This window comes from Zingiber officinale, chromosome 10A (genome assembly GCF_018446385.1).
Source record: "Zingiber officinale cultivar Zhangliang chromosome 10A, Zo_v1.1, whole genome shotgun sequence".
NCBI classification, from domain to species: domain Eukaryota; kingdom Viridiplantae; phylum Streptophyta; class Magnoliopsida; order Zingiberales; family Zingiberaceae; genus Zingiber; species Zingiber officinale.
The window spans coordinates 19,244,604-19,262,990 of NC_056004.1; the positions used below are offsets into that span (position 1 = coordinate 19,244,604).

An 18,387-nucleotide genomic window follows, 5' to 3' on the forward strand; every position below is an offset into this window, starting at 1 on the left:
ATAGTTTTTTCGAGTTTGTGTTTTCTTCTTTTTCGAATTTGTGATTCGATTGTTCATTTTGGTTAACCTAGAGTTATTTAAGGAAATAAATATTAGCTTTCCTTAAAAGGTTTTGTTTAGGCGGTGGTGGTTGCTCCCATATCCAAGAAGGCCATGTACCTCGTCATGCAGTCTTGGAAGCCAATTTTAGAAATTAATATTTGTGAAATTAATAACTTAGGTAGATTTGAATCAATAGTGTTAAGTTCTACTTGCGATTCAAGTTTAAACCATTAAGAACAGATAAGTTAAATTTGGAATCAATGATGTTAAGTTCCGTCTGCGATTCCTAATTTAACTTCTAAAGAACACAATAGGTTATTTAAGGAAAAGTTCGACACTTGCACAAAAATTTTTTGTACAGTGGAACCAGTACGTTTTCCTAGGACTAACCAACATTGACGACACATATGAACCTGATTTGGGATCTATAATTGATACTATCAAAGATTTAATTTATTAAATTATAGTGATTTATTATTTATTGAGTAAATAAAAGTAATAAATTATCTTTATTGTTGCAGGTTCTAACATGTGCTAGGATGTTATAATTATCTATAGTTGGTATTCTTCTTTTGTTTGTATGTTTGATTGGTTTAATGTATTTCTTATATCGAGATGCTTGCATACAGTATACTTCTTGTTATTTGGTCGAAATTTTGGAATTACACTTGTTTGTTCTTTTTTATATAAATAGAAAGGATCTGAGGAACCTAACAGTTGGAGGTTGACCAAAGTCAACAATTATTGGAAATACATACTATTAAGAATGCATTAAATAAAGTAAATATTTAATGTATTACCACGGTATTAAGTGGCTTTGTCATCGGATTGATGGCTAGCCATTAGTGCTAGTCCAATGTACTCTGCGAGTTTAGACTCTTTAGATGATGACTCATCCTATATAGCTTTGAGATTCTTATGTTTAGACCTTCTTGTTCCTTTCTCTTTGTTGTTTGCCTTGGTCTTTAGTTTTGGGTAGTTACCTTTGATGTATCCTTCTTCTTGACAGTTATAGTACCTAATCTTTCATTTGCTCCGAAGAACCTTCTTAGCCTGTGACTTGTTAAACTTGTTAGACTTAAAAAACTTTGAAAATTTTCTTACCATGTATGCTTCTTCATTTTCGTCGAGTGATGTGTCGGATTCCAATTCATCCTTCTTTGCTTTCAGTGCTAGATTATGACTTGGTTCCTTTCTTAGCCTACGCATCTAGATTCGTGAAATTCTAATCTAGAAAATAAACTTTCTAACGTACTTATCTCTAGATCCTTAGAGATGTAGTAGGAGATGATTATCAATGTCTAATCTGAGGTTCTCAGGAAAGCATTATGAGCATACCTGAGGGAGTCTCTATTCGTTATCATTTCTCTGAGATTTGTTAGTTTAGTGATCAACTCCTTCAGTTTAGCGTGCAGTTGAGTGACTGACTCCTTCATTTAGCCGGAGGTTCGTCAGTTGATTCCGGAGCAAGTCTCGTCTTACGAGCTTAGCTTCGGAGGTCCTTTCATGAAGCTCTAGGAATTTTTCTCAAAGCTCTTTTGTAGAATCATAGGCGCCTACCCTATTGACCTCCTGAGGTGGGAATACACTCAGGATATGTAACTCAACCTTCCCATTCGCTGTGAACTCATTCTGCTCCTTCTTGCTCCATCGGAATTCTTCTAGTTCTCTTTTGTTCTCGTCTTTTGGTGCTTCAAAATTATATTTAATAATTAGCAAAATTTTAAAATCTATTTTAAAAATACCTCCATTTTTCTCTTCAGACGGTGATCTCCCCCTCAAACTTTGGCGGGTAGATGCTTATTCTGGCCATCGTCTTCTTTACTTTAGGTGATGGTTAGTCCTTTTAAAGTGTCCTCGCTCTGATATCAACTATTAGATCTTCATTGGCCAACAAGTTGAGGGGGGGGGGGGGGGGAATTTTCCCTACAAGTTAAAATTAAAACTTTCTCTCACTTTCGATCTTTGAAAGGACACACATATTAATTGAACAAATAAAAACATAAACAAAATAGAGAAGAGACAAAAGATTTTACTTGGTTTGTAACTGGGAAGATTGCTAATCCAAGGCAGTAGAAGTTCACTAAAATTCTCCTTTGATGTAGGCGGAGAAGCCTCTTACAAAAGTAAAAGCATAAACAACTAAAATAGAATTACGAATGAAGTATGAGTGTGTGTTGTATGGAGCTTTGAGTATCAGAGCTCTAATTGTAGCCCACTAATCAAAGTTAACCATTTGCTGATGTGGTAGTTCCAAGCGCCTAGACCTGGTTTGGGTGCTTGGATTGGGTCATATAAATCCACTCGGCAATGACTTCTTTCCAAAGAATCAAGGTTTCTCGGGCACTTGGACTTATCTGGGCGCCTGGAGTCGGCTGATGTGGCTCTGTGCTGATTGTCTTTGACAACGGCTCGCTGATGTGGCTCAAAGGAATCTAAGCACCTAGACCTAGTCCGGACGCTCGAAGTTCGAGCGCCTTGACTAGGTCCAGGCACCTGGAATCGGCCAACTTCCAGGTTGATAGATTTTCTATCTCGTTGCTTAAGTGATACTTTGGTCGTCAAGAGCTAAGCTCACCCGATTCCAACTCTGGCCTTCTCCTCGAGTAGTTTTCCTCCTCAACTTCTCATTGCTCTGGTTCGATAGGACATTCTGGACATGTGGCCCGACTGGACTTTTTGGCCAAATGGAGAGGCCGAACGAATGTCGAGTCCTTAAGGGTGACATCATTTCTTAACCCGACCCAACCACGTTGACAATGGAGATCCGATCGGGTAAAGAGGGGACTTAGTTGGCCTTCTAGCAAAGTATAAGGGGCCATCAACTCAATGACCTAATATTTCTCTTTGGCATCTTATGCAACGGTTGTTAGAGAATCAAGGGAATATTTCCTGTGCTAGCTGTACAGAAGAAGTTTCCATTCTGGAAAACGCAAAAATGGTAAACCCATTTTTAGAAGGGTGTAAGAGTACATAATGGTTGGTCTTATTTTAGCAACGCTTTGAGATTTGTGCACAAAGGAAAAATACAATATAAAAGAAGGTCTCTATCTACATGCGTAGGTACACACAAAGCTACGCTTATGCACTCATTTTCTATTATTCACTACATTATATTTTTCCTCTCGGACATTTGTTTGACTTAAGCGTCAGAGTGTCCGGGCCGAGGACCTCTTCCTGGCCTTGTTACTGACGTTTTTTTGCCTCTATCTTTTATTTGTGACACACATGAGCGCTCAGAATCACCTTCTGCCAACTCAGAGTCGTCTTATGGTCAACATTAGAGCCACATACTCATTGTGTCATCTTCCTCGATCTCTGACAAGATCACTCAATATATTAGGTTAAATTTATGTTTGATAGAATTTTTATAATCAGTAGAACTAAACGAATTTAGAGGAATTGATTTTATATCATTCCAGGATCTCTAGGTCTATCAACTGGCCGAAATCGAAATCGATAGATGAATATAATTTTTTTGAATAGAAAGAAATGGATTTGACTAAAAAAAATCAGTCAATTAATTTTTTTCCAATCGAATTGATTCGAGGACGAGAGAAAAACGAGAAGTATATATATGATTTGGTAAATTTAAAACTATAATACATAATTTATGTATTTTAGAAATTTATTTACTAGATTCGATAAAAACTGTTAAAAATGAAAAAAAAAAAAAAAACAAAGAGAAATCAATATTTTACTTGCTGTGAGAGTAGCTCACGTTAGATGTTCAAATTGGACGTTCAAAATAACAAGACATTTTATATATATATATATATATATATATATATATATATATATATATAGAGAGAGAGAGAGAGAGAGAGAGAGAAATATTATGCTGCGGTACTTTATGTGCGGTTTTGTTACGGTACTTGTCACGTCAGTGGCCTGGACCGATCAGGCTCCAACCTGATCGATCTGAGAGTCTCCTGATTGGTCTGTGGACCGATCAGGCTCTAGGCTGATCGGTCCCCAGACTGATCAGGCTCCAACCTATCCACCTACAAAAAAAGACAGGGGATCGGTCTGTGGACCGATCCACCTATAGCCTGATCGGTCCACAGACCGATCAGGCTTCGAAACCACCTCTCACAGAGAGTTGGTTGATCGGTCTGGGGACCGATCAGCCTAGGGCCTGATCGGTCCACAGACCGATCAGGAGACTCTCAGAACGATTAAGTTGGAGCCTGATCGATCCAGACCGTTGACGTACCAAGTACCACAGTAATACCGCACATAAAGCGCCTCCATTTGTGATAGGTGCCCCGACGATCGCCCATTATAAATGCCCGAGCTATTAAGTTATATTATATTATATATTAAAAAAATTAGAAAAGATGATTTTATTTTTTTATTTATTTTTAAACTCCCGATTTAACATTTTGCATGGCAAGGACCCCGCTTTAGGACGATTGGCCATCAACTTTATATTCAAATGATTAAAGTAATATAATTGATTCCGATGCACACCAACCACGTGCCAACAATTACCCGACAGCAATATTTCAACACCCACGGGGGTTGTATAATTAGTGCACAGACAATTTTTTTATGATTTTTTAAATTATATTAAGAAAGTTTTGTATTTATGATTTAGAGGTTGGATAATAATATTAATTATAAAAAAATTTAAATAAAAAAATTAGATCACACAGGATGTTTAGGATTTGATAATTGTACGACTTAAAAAATTTTCAGTTTAAATTTTGTTTATACTTTATATTATAATTAAATGTCTAAATTCTAAATATAAAATATTATAAATATAATCGGAATTTAAAAAAATCATAAAAAAATAATACAATACCACTACACATGGTACCCTTACAGCATTGGTAAAGACAGATAGGATTGAATTATAACCCCTTGGGGCCCGTTCCAACGCGGGCCTAGGTGACCTTTAGACCAAATTTGTTATTGATTTTTTTTTTTTTTTTGAAAAATAGGGAAAACATAAAAAAAAGAATAATATTTAAAATATTCAATTATTTACATATTTTATTAATCGGGAAAAGTAAAGTTCGAGTCAAACGAAGCTAGTTCGAGAATCTAAGCGAATCGAAACGCTCTCTCCGTGCCTCTTTTCCAGTGGGCAGCGGGCGACGCCGAGAGAGAGGGAGAGAGAGAGCGAGATCAGGTTTCTCTTCGGAGGGGCGGCAAGATGCAGTACAATAACCTGGGGCGATCGGGTCTCAAGGTGAGCCAGCTCTCTTACGGGTCGTGGGTCACCTTCGGCAACCAGCTCGACGTCAAGGAGGCCAAGGCCCTGCTCCAGTGCTGCCGCGACCACGGCGTCAACTTCTTCGACAGCGCCGAGGTGTACGGCAATGGCCGCGCCGAGGAGATCATGGGCCAGGCGATCCGAGAGCTCGGCTGGCGCCGCTCCGATCTCGTCATCTCCACCAAGCTCTTCTGGGGTGGCTCCGGTCCCAATGACAAGGGCCTCTCGAGCAAGCACCTCGTCGAGGGCACACACGCCTCCCTTCGCCGCCTCGACATGGACTACGTCGACGTCCTCCTCTGCCACCGCCCTGACGCCGCCACACCCATCGAGGAGACTGTCCGCGCCATGAACCGCATCATCGACAAGGGGTGGGCATTCTACTGGGGAACGTCCGAGTGGACCGCTCAGCAGATCACCGAGGCATGGGCCGCCGCGCAACGACTCGACCTCATCGGCCCCATCGTCGAGCAGCCAGAGTACAACCTTCTCACCCGCCACAAGGTTATGCATTCCGTCATCTGATCTAATCTGTGTTGGTTTCGATAGATTTCATACTAATGAACCTGCTTGATTTGCCACTTGACTTCCCCATTGCCTGAAAAGATTTATTTTTAGTATAATAGTAATCATGATCTCTTGGTTTCTTTTGCCCTATTTGAGTATGTCGCAGTCCCAACGTCTTCATGTAGGTGAAATGTGCTGATGCTGGCTGTTTTCAGTCATCCCTGATTTAATTTAATTTAATTATCAGTGCCTTGCATGAAAAAAAAAAAACTCGAGTTGTTTTTGTGATGAATTGCTGAAATATTAAGCATTCAATTGAAAAAGGAGTTTCATATCCACCAATTCCCTGTTTACAAGTGTGCATCACCAAGCAAACTATTTAATTTTTCGTAATTTGTAATGTTGTAGTTCATCTTAAATGTTAATTGTACAAGGGAAGGGTTTTTTCTTCTTTACTCATTTTCAGAACTAGTATTTCATCAATCAATTTCCCCAACTTAGTCTGCAGAGTGAAGGACTGCAGGGTTACCACATTCATAGTTACTTAGTTAGGATCTTCAGCATATTTCCTTTGATGGCAACCATAAAATATTATTTCAGTATTAAATGACTGGACATAAATGTGACTCCAGATGATGTTGACAGTTTAATGCCGATAAGATCTGTAACAAACTTAAGCTGAAATGCTAAAATCTTATTTTAAAGAGTGTTGATGATGCTGAACTTATGTTCACTAGTTGAGACGATAAGAGCTCATCATAAAAGACATCATGCTAGTTTAGTTACTCTATGAGATTGATGTGGCGGATAGGGGAGCCTACATATGGCAAGGTCAGAAGTCAAGTCGATTGGTCAAAACTCAAGCAGAGGTAGAGGTCAAAACGGTCCACCAAACTCCTCCGACTTGGTCCATCCAGCTCCTCTGACTTGGTCCATCCGACTCCTACGACTTGGTCCATTAGAGTCCTTTGCCTCGGTCCATCTGACTCCTCGGGATAAATCTGTCAGACTCCTCGGGATTGATCTGTCCGACTCCTCGAGATCGGCCCATCCAACTCTTGGGGAATGCTCCATCAGGCTCCTCTGACTTAGTCCGTCCAACTCTTCGGGGCCAGTCCATCTGATTCCTCCTATTTGGACCACCTGATGCCTTTAGCTAATTCACCCTGGGCTCCCTCAGCACGTCACCCAGCTCCCATAAATCATCTCCTACTTGACCTCACCCCCTCATTCGTCCACGGCTCAGGCTCATACCTACGTGGCCTATCGGAAATGTGAGAGGCATGTGGATAATGAAGTGACATTAGGGGTGCAAACGAATTGAGCCGGCTCGCGAGCTATTCAAGCCGGCTCGAAAAATATTTGATTCGTATTCAAATTTATCGAATTCAAGTCGAACTCGAACATGTTCGAATTTATTTTTTCGATCCGAACTCGAGCCTAAATTATATTGTTCGATAGTTCGTGAGCCGCTTGCGAGCCTTAATATGTTATTAATATAAGTTAAATATATATTAAATAAATAAATTTTGAGCCTTTCAAGTACCTATTTTTGAACAATAATTCGAATAGTTCATGAACATATTCGAATCTTTTGAGTCGAACTCGAACCCGAGCCCTAATTCGAACCGAACTCGAACAAAAAATTTTGAATTTTCAAGCTTCGAATCGAGCTCGAACTCGAATATACCTATTTCGAGCCGAATTCGAGCCTTAGATTTTCATGCATATTTGGCTCGATTCGGTTCGTTTGCATCTCTAAGTGACATGACCACTTCATTCCTAGGCCGTTTTTCCCGGAAGACATGGAAAAACGGAAGTGCACATCCCGGAGAACATGTGTAACTGAATACGTTTGAGAACATGTGGTGAATAGAAATGCACATCCCGAAAAGATTGATGTGGTGGATAGGGGAGCCTACATGTGGCAAGGTTAGAAGTCAAGTCAACTGGTCAAAAGTCAAGAAGAGGTGGAGGTCAAAGTAGTCCACCAAACTCCTCTAACTTGGTCCATCCGACTGCTCCGACTTGGTCCATTAGACTCCTCTGACTAGGTCTGTTCGACGCCTCGGGATCAGTCCTTTCAGACTCCTCTGACTCGATTCATCCGACTCATCGGGATCGGTCCATCCGACTCCTTGGGATATGCCCATCGAACTCCTCTGACTTAGTCCGTCCAACTCCTCGGGGTTGGTCCATCCGACTCTTCCGATTTGGACCACTTGACGCCTTTTAGCTAAGTCATCTTGGGCTCCCCTAGCATGGTGTCACCCGACTCCCCTAAATCATCTCTGACTTGACCTCACCCCTCATCTGTCCCCAGCTCAGAATCACACCCTATGTGGCCCATTGGAAACGTGGGAGGCATGTGGATAATGAAGCGACATAACCGCTTCATTCCCGGAAGATGTGGAAAAACATAAGCGCATATCCCAGAGAACGTGTGTAATTGAAGCATATATTTCAGAACATGTGAACGGAAGCACACATCCCGAAAAGACATGCACGCTCACAACCCTTTAAAGAGTCGCCAGCTCCCGCGAGTGCGGCTACATACACAAATCGACATTCTAACTCTTCTCCTCTACAACTTTTCTGTTATCCTATCCCTTGTGCTAACTTGAGCATTGGAGTAGTCACGCCGAGTTCGACGCCCATTCTAACCTCTTGTTGAGCGTTTGTAGGAACTTTGTGGAGAACTTTCAACCTTTTCCACAATAATTGCTCTTCCACCCGACAACGATCTCACACACTAACAGAGATGTTATATTTCCTAATTGGTTTTATCTGTTTTATGTCAAAATATAAGATTAGTTTTATCTAAAGTATATTCTGGTGTGTGTGTGTGTGTTTTATTTTTCTGGTATTGATTCTTTTCCTGACTTTGTACTCATGATTGATGGCATGATTATATTTAGTAGTGGGCAACAGTTTAAGTTGTTTACAGCTCTGAAGATTCTTGGTTCTATACTAGCCTGGTAATTAAACAAAAAAAGATAAAATAAATGAATTCTTGTCAGTTGTAGCATTTGACTATTTTCAAAAGGCAAAGAAAGCTCAGTGTATTGTATACCAAGAAGAGTAATCTATGTGACAAAGATAAACATGGAAGAAAATAGAACATACTTTTAATTCAAAATAAGCATGATATTTACAAGCCTGAAAACAGTAGAGAATTAGTCTTAGGGTTTTTGTTTACAAGATTAATGATGGTAATGAATGACACTCAAAATAGGAAACCTTCTAATTGACTGAAGTCCTTATGTACAACCAAGCAACAATCTTTCTAAGATGTTTTAGATCAAATGTTGTTACTATTTTCTATATTTTAATAGGTGGAAACATGTGCTTAATATCTGTTACAGGTTGAAGTAGAATACCTTCCTTTGTACAGCACATATGGCCTGGGTCTCACCACATGGAGTCCATTAGCATCAGGAGTGCTGACTGGGAAATATAGTAAAGGAAACATACCTCAAGATAGCCGATTGGCTCTTGACAATTACAAGGTGACTTGGAGTATGCTAATTTACTCATAGCATAACTATGCTTGCGTTTTTGGTTAACATGATCAATATAGGCGAGTTTAGAATACTTTATGGTTGCTGTCTCTAATTTGTTGTACTCTCCTAATGGTAGGTACCCATGACATGATCATGAAATTGCTTCTTTTTTCCTTTAAATTATATGGTCTTTATATAATTCTGGGAAAGGGCTATCAATGAACGCCTTAGAGAAGACTGTTTTGTATTAATTCTGATAAGTTTTGTAGGGTATGGGGGTGATACAAAGCAACAGGGGATTTTTCTTATGACAATATTTGTGCAACCTATGCTAAAAAGTTAAATCATGCTCTTTCATATTTTCTCCTTTTACTACTTTGGTCATTTGGAATCTAATGCCTATTCTGCACCCTATAGAATCTTGCAAGCAGATCACTAGCTGGTGACATCCTAAGAAAGGTTAATGGGTTGAGACCAATTGCTGAGGAACTAGGGGTTCCTTTATCTCAACTTGCAATTGCTTGGTGTGCAGCAAATCCAAATGTTTCCACAGTAATCACAGGGGCTACCAAGGAGAGCCAGGTATTTTTGCTTGTCTTCTCTAGCATATGAAATTAATATTTGGTTTATGAGAGATAAGTCCTGTTGGTTTTCATTTAATCTTGAGCCTTTCTAGCAGGTAATCTCGGATTTTTTTTTTAAAAAAAAGTTGATTATTGATTGTTGATTGTCTAACTAATTTGGAAAGACTTATTGAAAAACATACTATGTAAGGATTAAAGAAGTCATAAAGCGGATACACAAGCCTAGTGAAAAGAAGTCATTTTAGCATAATATCTGTGTGTGTCAGATTCTCGACATATGACTGAATTTCCAACGGGACGAACTTAACCAAATCCTCGAGATGATTGAGATGGAAAATAGAGTATGGACTAGGTTTCCTCTGTTGTTTGCACTCAAATTTGTCTCAGCTGGGATTAATGACAATTCTCAAGCAGGGATTAATGACATTTTCTTTTTCTCCATTTGTCCTCAAGATAAGTCTGTCTTTCCAATTCTTGCAACTATTTTAAGACCGTTGGTAGTAGACTCTCAGAGTCATTAATCTTATTTTTGGTGAAGCCAGACATTGTTTCATTTATCTGTAGCAAAATGATATGGGTCCAGTTTGGTAAGAAGCTGACTTTGTACATTGTTTTTTGATTCTAATCACAAAATTGTGATGTCTTGATTCAGATATTAGAGAACCTAAAGGCTCTAGAGGTTCTTCCCTTGCTGACACCTGACGTCCTTGAGAAAATTGAGGCAGTGGTTCAAAGCAAACCTAAGCGTCAAGAATCATACCGTTGATTCCTGCTCTCCAATTGAGGCACTGGACTCTGGAAATGCAATTAGTTATTCTGTATTCATGCATTGTCCTCTAAACTCGTATGGTCTTTTTTTTTCTGGTCTCGGACCTTCTTCGCTTGATGTTGGTTACAGATATGAGTTTAATGCAGATCTTTGAGGCTTCGAAACTTTGACTATGATGATTCTGGTATGTGATCACTAAAAAACATATGATTGTTTGCCTACTCCAGACAATATTGTGTGAACTGGTACCTGATTCAGACCATAATGCAATCCGATCATTTCCGCGGTTGTTACATGCCGAACAAGCTCATTGCAATAGGAGGTTGTACATTTTACCCATAGGAGATGATCTAAATGCAATACAGCATTTTATAGGGCAAACATTGATTACAGTCCCTTTAACGAAACCCTTTTAGCTTTGTATGAGAGTGTAATTTAACTACTTGGATTATAATGGAGCATTTGCCAGGGCATCGATCTTGGAATTGCAAATCTAGATCAATGCCTAAAGTTCAAGAGGATGTTGAGTATTTCACTTATGTTCTTTATTTAGAGAATTACGCTAATAAAAAATAAACAGTCAGTCAGGTTTTACGCCAATCAAGCATGTGGTCTTGGCGTACCTACGAAGGTCCATCGATTTGAAAACGGTTGTTGGCGACGCCCCAACGATCAATCGACCTTTCGCAATCGATATTTGACCACTCCAGTGCCTGTGCCTGTGTGTGTCCGGCAAGTGACCGAATTAATTAATTAATTAATTAATGAGGCAGCGTCTTTTTCTAAAATTTCAAACACGGACAGTTCATTTTCAAGGCGATCCACTTTGACTCAACAACCAACGAGGCATCCAATTTCCGCGGACGCTGGCCCCACATGGACAGATGGAAGTTCGCAGAATATTCCAAATTTCAAAGGTGGCGCAGCCTTGATTTGACTCCACTTCTACATCTACCAATCACGGGGACGGCCAATCTACTACTCCACCGCATCGAGTCTAGGTCGTTGATCAATTAGCTAGAATTCCAAAACTTTGAAGCTTTTGGCGTATCCGATCGAAGTCATGAATTCACATTTCGCAACTCAAAACTGGATATCAAATTTGTCTGATCTGGTGAAATGGACTGAAGCCACTGAAAACTTAGGGATGTCAAGTCATAAAAACTGAGAAGCCTGGGCCAGAAGACTAAATTGGTCAGTTGAAAAGGTCGAGTTAGTTTGGAAGGCGCGGAACTGTCGAATTGGGAAGACTGAGTTAGAAAGGTGGAATTGGAAAGGATGGATTGAAGGCCGAGTTGAGAAGATGGAGTTAGGAGATTAAGCTAATGAATGACTCGGGAGATCGAGTCATCAAGTCCAAACGACTTAGGAAACTGATCAGTAGGAAAGGCCGATTCAGAGAACTCGGTGACTGTCGAACAGCTTGAATACTTGAGAGGCTGAAGAGCGACTCGAGATATAGTTGGGTCGAGTACTTCGGAGACTGAACTGTTGAGTGGCATAGGGAAGCCGAGTCAAGAGGTTGAGTGGCTAATTTGATGAGCGACCCGAGAGGCAGAGTCAAAGAGATCGAGAAGCCGAGACCTATGTTTAATATAATTTTTTTAAAACAGATTCGTTTCCTCTTTATCATTGCTTAGATTCGTTTCTAATCCCCGCAGTACACGTGCTAGAGATTCTCTCATTTATATAAGCTGACAAGGTTATCGATTGTGCTTCAATATGAATTAACATGTGACCTACAATTCACAGTGTAGAATTATTCTCCCAATTAATTTTTATTTATTTATCGTATAATGATGCCAGTGTTACGTAAGCATCGTTTCGTCTGATCGATTTAGGATTGCCCTTGAAGCCTTGACGATGGATTTTGGCTACAATTTAGGATGAATTAAGACACCGCGATGAGAATCGTTCTGATCGATTTCACAAAACTTCAAACTCTTATCGAACTTCCATTCAAATGACGTCGCATATCGGAACCAACAGTTCGATCGTTCCTTTGATTCATCGACAAATGATCTGTCGTAGGCCAAGGATTTCGACAAACATAGCTCACGGTTGAAAGTTTGTATCGCTGCGATTGGTACCGGTCGATCGGCAAGCTCGCTCCTGTTCATGGCGTCAAAATGGCGTCCCTATCTCGCTTCTGTCTGTGGGCGTGTACAACGCCGACCTGTTCCTTGGTCTGTTCTCCTCCAGCTGCTTCACCACCTCGCTCATGTCCGGCCTCACCGCCGCCGCTGGCGCGCAGCACCCCATCGCCAGCTTCAGCGTCTGCACTAGCCCCTCCTCCATCGGGCTCTTCACCCCCTTCATCACTTCCACGTCGAACACCTCCATCGTCGCCTCCTCCAGCACCGCCGCCTTCACCACGGCAGGCAGGTCCGCCCCGTCCCCCTCCTTCCCAGTCCCCTTCCCCGGCTTCTTCCCCAGCAGGATCTCCAGAAGCAGTATCCCGAAAGCGTATACGTCCGTCCTCGCGTTACACTTCCGCATCCTCTGTAGCTCCGGCGCCTTGTACCCGTCCTCCTTCGCCGCCGACACCATCTCGTCCGCCACCGCAGCCACCAGCAGCTTGTCGATCCCAAACTCCGTCAGCCGCGGCACGTAGAACTCGTCTACCAGCACGTTCTTCGACCGAACGTTGCCGTGCGTCACCGGCGTCTCCAGCCCGGCGTGGAGGTGCGCCAGCCCCCGGGCCACTCCCAGGGCGATCTTGTGCCGACGATTCCAGTTCAGTACCGGTTTCCCTGCTCTGGTGTCTGCGCGACCATCAGATTGGAAAATTTTAATCTATGCAATCGAAAAAGATGACAACTTCGATCCTTTGGAAAAGGGCTAATTAATTACCGTGAAGAAGGTCGTGCAGAGTTCGATTTGGGTGGTAATCGCCGATGAGCAGCTTCTCCCCTCGCTTCCCCTGGTAGAACGCTCGCAACGCCGCCAGGTTCTCGTGCCGGACTCGACCGAGCTGCCGCACGACTGGCAAGCACTCAGCTTGATCCTTGCAGGTGCCTTCCCGCAGCAGGCGCAGAGTGATGTTGCCACCGTCGGCTAGCTTCGCTTTGTACACCGTCCCGTAGCTCGTCTTCTCCATCACCTGTCCAGTGGCGTTCAGAACGTCGTCGAGCGTCAGATGCTCGCCGCCCTGAAACAGCATCAGCCTCCCGTCTTCACTGTTCCCGTCTTCCTCGAAGACGATCTCCTCCTCTTCGTCCGCCTGCCTTGCCCTGCTTCTCCTATTCCTTCCTTGCACCCATCCGATGGACACCGACGCAAGGACCACCGCCCCGGCCAGCAAACCAATTACGATGCCCGCTATAGCTCCGGCACTAAGGCCGGAACCCGACCCGCATCGGTCCAGTGGCCGTCCGCAGAGCTCCGGGTTGTTTCCCTGGAATGCCTCTGCCGTGAACCGCGAATCCTGGAGGGACGACGGAAGTGGCCCGGTGAAGTTGTTGTGAGAAAGATTCAAGCTTTCTAGGTTCCTGAGGCTTCCGATCGAATCTGGGATCGAGCCGGAGAAGTGGTTGTTGCTGAGGTCCAGCTCCGCCATCCCATGGAAACCGCCTATGAACTCTGGAAAACGCCCCTGGAAGCGGTTTTGTCCCAAGTCCAGAACCCTTAGCCTGGCACAGGTCTCGCTTGGATCCGCAGGGTCAGGAACTTCTCCAGAGAGGTTGTTTCCATGGAGGCGGAGCGAGACGAGGCGACCGCAGAGGTTCCAGATAGAAGGCGGTAGCGCGCCGTCGAGAAGATTCTCGGAGAGGTCGAGGTCCGCGAGGACGGGCGCGTTCCCGAGCTCGAGGGGAATGGTTCCCGTGAGCGAGTTGACGCCGAGGAAGAGCGACTCGAGGAACGAGAACTGGCCCAGCTCCGGAGGGAGAGACCCGGCGAGGGCGGCGGCGGGAAGGTGGATGGAGAGGAGGCGAAGTGAGGGGTCGGAGGAGAGGGAGAGGTTGGAGCGGAGGTCATAGTCATCGTCGCAACGAAGCGCGGCGGCGCCTCCCCCGGAGGACCACCGGAGGCCACGCCATAGGCAGAGAGGGAGCGAGACGTTCCAGGAAGAAAGCTCGGGGTTGGCGGCGGAGCCCTGGAGCACAGGCTTTATGGTGTTGAGGAGGAGAAGGACGTCCGGCGAGGAGGGCTGCGAGGAAGAGAAGGCGACGAAGAAGGAGAACAAAGAAAACAAGAAAAAAGAAGCAACTTTTGAAGGGAAAGGAGACATTTTGGAAGGCGGCCAGAGAGCAGAACAGCGAGGAAGAGAAGGTTTTGAGGAGGAGAGTGGTTTTAGCTTTGCAGAAAAGCCTTCTTACGCTCACTTTTCAGGCGAGACCCAAGAGGCTGAATGGCACAGGGTGGGGTCCCCTCATTCTTCTCTCTGGACCCTTCCAGTTCATTGGGCAGGGAGGAGTTGGGTGGAAATTGTGGTAGAATTTGACAAACGAAAATGGTCTGACTGCGTACATTTTCCCTAATTCCTGAATTATTATAGTAAAACGTTCGTCTTAGATTATGTGAATGTCGCTCTTAATTAACTGGACACTCCGTAAGCATGGAAACTAATTCATGAAGTATTCTCTTTGTCAAAGATGATTTTTATTTTTTATTTTTTATTTTTTATTTGTCCACACTCAGATAGATGGCTTTATTTCACGAAGTCTGAGTTTTTCAATGTACTCTGCCACTTAGAACTCCTGATTGTTACACAATGAACGTTTGTTTCTTTTCTTTTGATCTTACACATCACTAGTTGCAAACTACAGCTACTCCGTAGGGATCAATTGAGTCTGTTTGTTCCTGCCTGCACCAGTCCGATCATGGAACACTAAGCAGAATGCAAATCTTGTCTGCTACATGGGTCAATAATCTGGCAAGGTGGGATGCCCAAGCAAGAAAAAAAAATGATCAGATTAGAAAAGAAAATTGGAAGTAAATTACTTCGTCAGCCCCTTCTATTCTCTAAAACGTTATACGCTGATCTTGAGCATTCTACCGATCGATTCATTTATAGAAAAATAAATTAAAAATTAAATAAATCATTATATGAGAGGATTTTTTTTTTCAAATTTATTAGTACTCGACGGGTTGTATTTGTAATTTCCTTCTATCAATTTCATGATAAATTCAGTTAGTCTTATTGATTAGTCTGGGGTGACTGACCTTGGCCTTATAGAATTTTTCCACCAGCCATTAGAATAAATCGGGAAGTGTATGTCACAGGTGGTTTAGAAGTCCAGTATCCTTTGATACGTGCCTCATTTGAAGGAAAAATTCCTACAAATATGTCATAGCTAGGGATCAAACCACGAGTACTTGGGTGATAACTTGAATATCCTACCGCGACATCATAGCTCTGGAGACAATCTCATTTATAGCTCTTGATGATGAAGTCGATGATATTCCTCATGTGGCAAAAAAGGTGATTCACTTGCTACCAACGCCCCCCGTCAATCCATCTCTAGGCCAACGTAGAGGAGATAAATCACGAATAATACTAGCCATTAGTACAGATAGTCCATGCATAAAAAAAAAAGCATACTTAAACACATCAAATTTTGATTCTAAAATTTTATATGATAATATTCTTTGTCTTAATCATAGCACCATATGAGGGGACAAGGTGAGACATTCTTGAATTAGCTCGGGCTGGTTCAGTAAAGATTTCTGCATCATAAAAATCAACACGCCCAATAAGGAGATTATCCCTCCATACTTGAATTTGTAGATCCACCCTAGCAATTTTTAGGATCCACCCTCCTTCTTGGTTGGATATGGAACGACCATATTTGGTTGGAAAGCTCAAAAAGTCTTCTTTGATAGGGAGAAAATATCGACGAGACAAGAATACAACACGTTTTATTCTACTCTCTTATCTTATTGTGCCCTTTCTATTATTACTTAATATGAAGATATATAATATGCTATCATTTTCTTTGATTGTTATATCTAAAATTTAAAATAAATAATTTACTTTATTAACTTTAAATAATTATTTTTTACTACACACTATATCAACTATTCTAAAAATTTTATTATTTTTAATTTTTTATTATTTTCTTCTATTTTTTTAGTTTTATTATTATATTTATGGATTTAGTGGGAGAAGAGATATTGAAAAGAACAAGTGAAAGGAGAGATATTGAAAAAAAAATATTATTTTATTTTTAGGATAGAAGTAGAGTAGCTATTGTTCATCAAATCTAAATTTAAAGAATAAATAGAGTAACAAAGATTTTTTAAGTTGTAAAATACTGAAAAAAAATGGCGAATAAAGATAAGAGAATTTTCTGAAATTTTAGAAATTTTTCAGGAATTTTTCGGAGCTCGTATGGACGAGTTTACGGGGATGAAAATGGGGCCCTGGGAAAGCCTGTTTAGACTACCCATTTAAGTGAGGAAATGTTTATTTATATAAACATTTCCCCTTTTCTTTTTATTTTCCCCAAACGTCGATCACGAACCCGATTCATCTCTTCCTCCCCGACTCTTCCTCGCGTTCCCTCTCTTGGCGACCGGCGATTTTCTCTTCATCTTCTTGGCGTCGTCGCCGGCACAGATCAGTCTTGGAGCGAGAAGGAGGGAAGCTTGTCGAGTCTACGGTCTCCATTCTCCGATTTCTTCCTTGTCGGCCGATTCTGCCGAGCCCTAGTTTCTGCTCCGGCGTGGTTGGAGTGAGTTCAGATCTAGCCGACATCCTTCGTCTCCTTCTTCCTCTCGCGACACCGAGTAACGCAGTGGCGACCATTGCTTTGTCTTCTCCTTTGCCCTAGCCGGCGACGGCCGCCCCCTCTGCTGCAACTTGGCAGCACAACCACCACCGGCGAGCCCTTGTTTGCCGACCTCAACAACCTCTTTCGGTGATTTCGGCTTGGGAAAGAAACTATTGGCACATAGGTAAGGGATTTTGATTTTTAGTCTTGAGATGTAGAGGTTTGAGATTTCGGATGTGGTGTTTATTAGGAATGAAACATCTTGGCAGTGGCTCCTTGGCAGTGTCGGCAATTGAAATTCCAGTGGGTTGTTGCTGTGGATTGTCCCTGTTGCCGATCACCACTTCTCCTTCTTGATCCGATGGATTCCAGCAGTACCTATTTAGTTGCAGTGTTACATTGAGGTGAGAAGTGTATAGAATTGGATTAGTACTAAATTAAATCCATTATTTTGTTGCTGCATTGAATTTGGTTATGGTTCTAAGAATTTAAGTGTTAATTGTGAACAGAGGATTGGTTTATTTTCAGGATTGAGGTTGTTAATCTGTGCAGCTTGAGACATGGTATAGTAAATTTTGATACATGATGTAGTAGGTCACATGATCAATTATAGGATTAAAGGGTTATTTGATTATGGTTTTCCCTAATTAGGTTAAGTTGAGATTTAGCTAGTTGTTTGCATATATAATTAGTTAAATTATAATCATGTGATTGATACAGGACTTTGGTTTGAGACGAGACGTTGGATTTGACTGGATTGGACCTGCGATTTGAGGCGGGTACCTCTTGACTTATCTTTTATGATATCGTCATTTGGATATGCATAGTACTTTATAGCTGCAAGCAATGAACATGTTTGTCTTTGGTATGTCACTGTTTGATATCCATAGCATGTTAGGTTTGTCGTTTGTTATGTATCCGTGCTTATATCTCGTGATTTGTTACCATGAGTATCTTATTGCCATGAGTACTTTATTACCATGAGTACCTTAGTTCCTAAAGTAAGTGACATACCATCCTCTACTGAGGTTAGGACTAGGTT

The 18,387-nt window shown here is 41.8% G+C and overlaps 2 protein-coding genes across 2 annotated transcripts; one reads left to right on the top strand and one right to left on the bottom strand.

Moving 5' to 3' along the window:
- The first annotated feature begins 5,074 nt into the window (after positions 1-5,074).
- On the top strand, positions 5,075-10,805 carry LOC122027331 (probable voltage-gated potassium channel subunit beta). Its single transcript, XM_042586277.1, has 4 exons — positions 5,075-5,770; positions 9,139-9,282; positions 9,694-9,858; positions 10,513-10,805. The coding sequence occupies exons 1-4, from the start codon at positions 5,207-5,209 to the stop codon at positions 10,624-10,626; spliced, it is 987 nt and encodes a 328-aa protein (XP_042442211.1). The 5' UTR covers positions 5,075-5,206; the 3' UTR covers positions 10,627-10,805.
- A 1,748-nt stretch (positions 10,806-12,553) lies between these two features.
- Positions 12,554-14,923, bottom strand: LOC122027277 (putative kinase-like protein TMKL1). Its single transcript, XM_042586201.1, has 2 exons — positions 13,483-14,923; positions 12,554-13,394 (listed from the first exon to the last, which is right to left on the bottom strand). The coding sequence occupies exons 1-2, from the start codon at positions 14,858-14,860 to the stop codon at positions 12,754-12,756; spliced, it is 2,019 nt and encodes a 672-aa protein (XP_042442135.1). The 5' UTR covers positions 14,861-14,923; the 3' UTR covers positions 12,554-12,753.
- Positions 14,924-18,387: the final 3,464 nt, after the last annotated feature.

Bases quoted from the DNA above. Each gene is read 5' to 3' on its own strand.
- LOC122027331 (XM_042586277.1), top strand. From the start codon at position 5,207: ATGCAGTACAATAACCTGGGGCGATCGGGTCTCAAGGTGAGCCAGCTC. The intron at 5,771-9,138 runs GTTATGCATTCC...TATCTGTTACAG, and splicing joins ACCTTCTCACCCGCCACAAG to GTTGAAGTAGAATACCTTCC. The intron at 9,283-9,693 runs GTGACTTGGAGT...TGCACCCTATAG, and splicing joins TGGCTCTTGACAATTACAAG to AATCTTGCAAGCAGATCACT.
- LOC122027277 (XM_042586201.1), bottom strand. From the start codon at position 14,860: ATGTCTCCTTTCCCTTCAAAAGTTGCTTCTTTTTTCTTGTTTTCTTTG. The intron at 13,395-13,482 runs GTAATTAATTAG...ATGGTCGCGCAG, and splicing joins TCTGCACGACCTTCTTCACG to ACACCAGAGCAGGGAAACCG.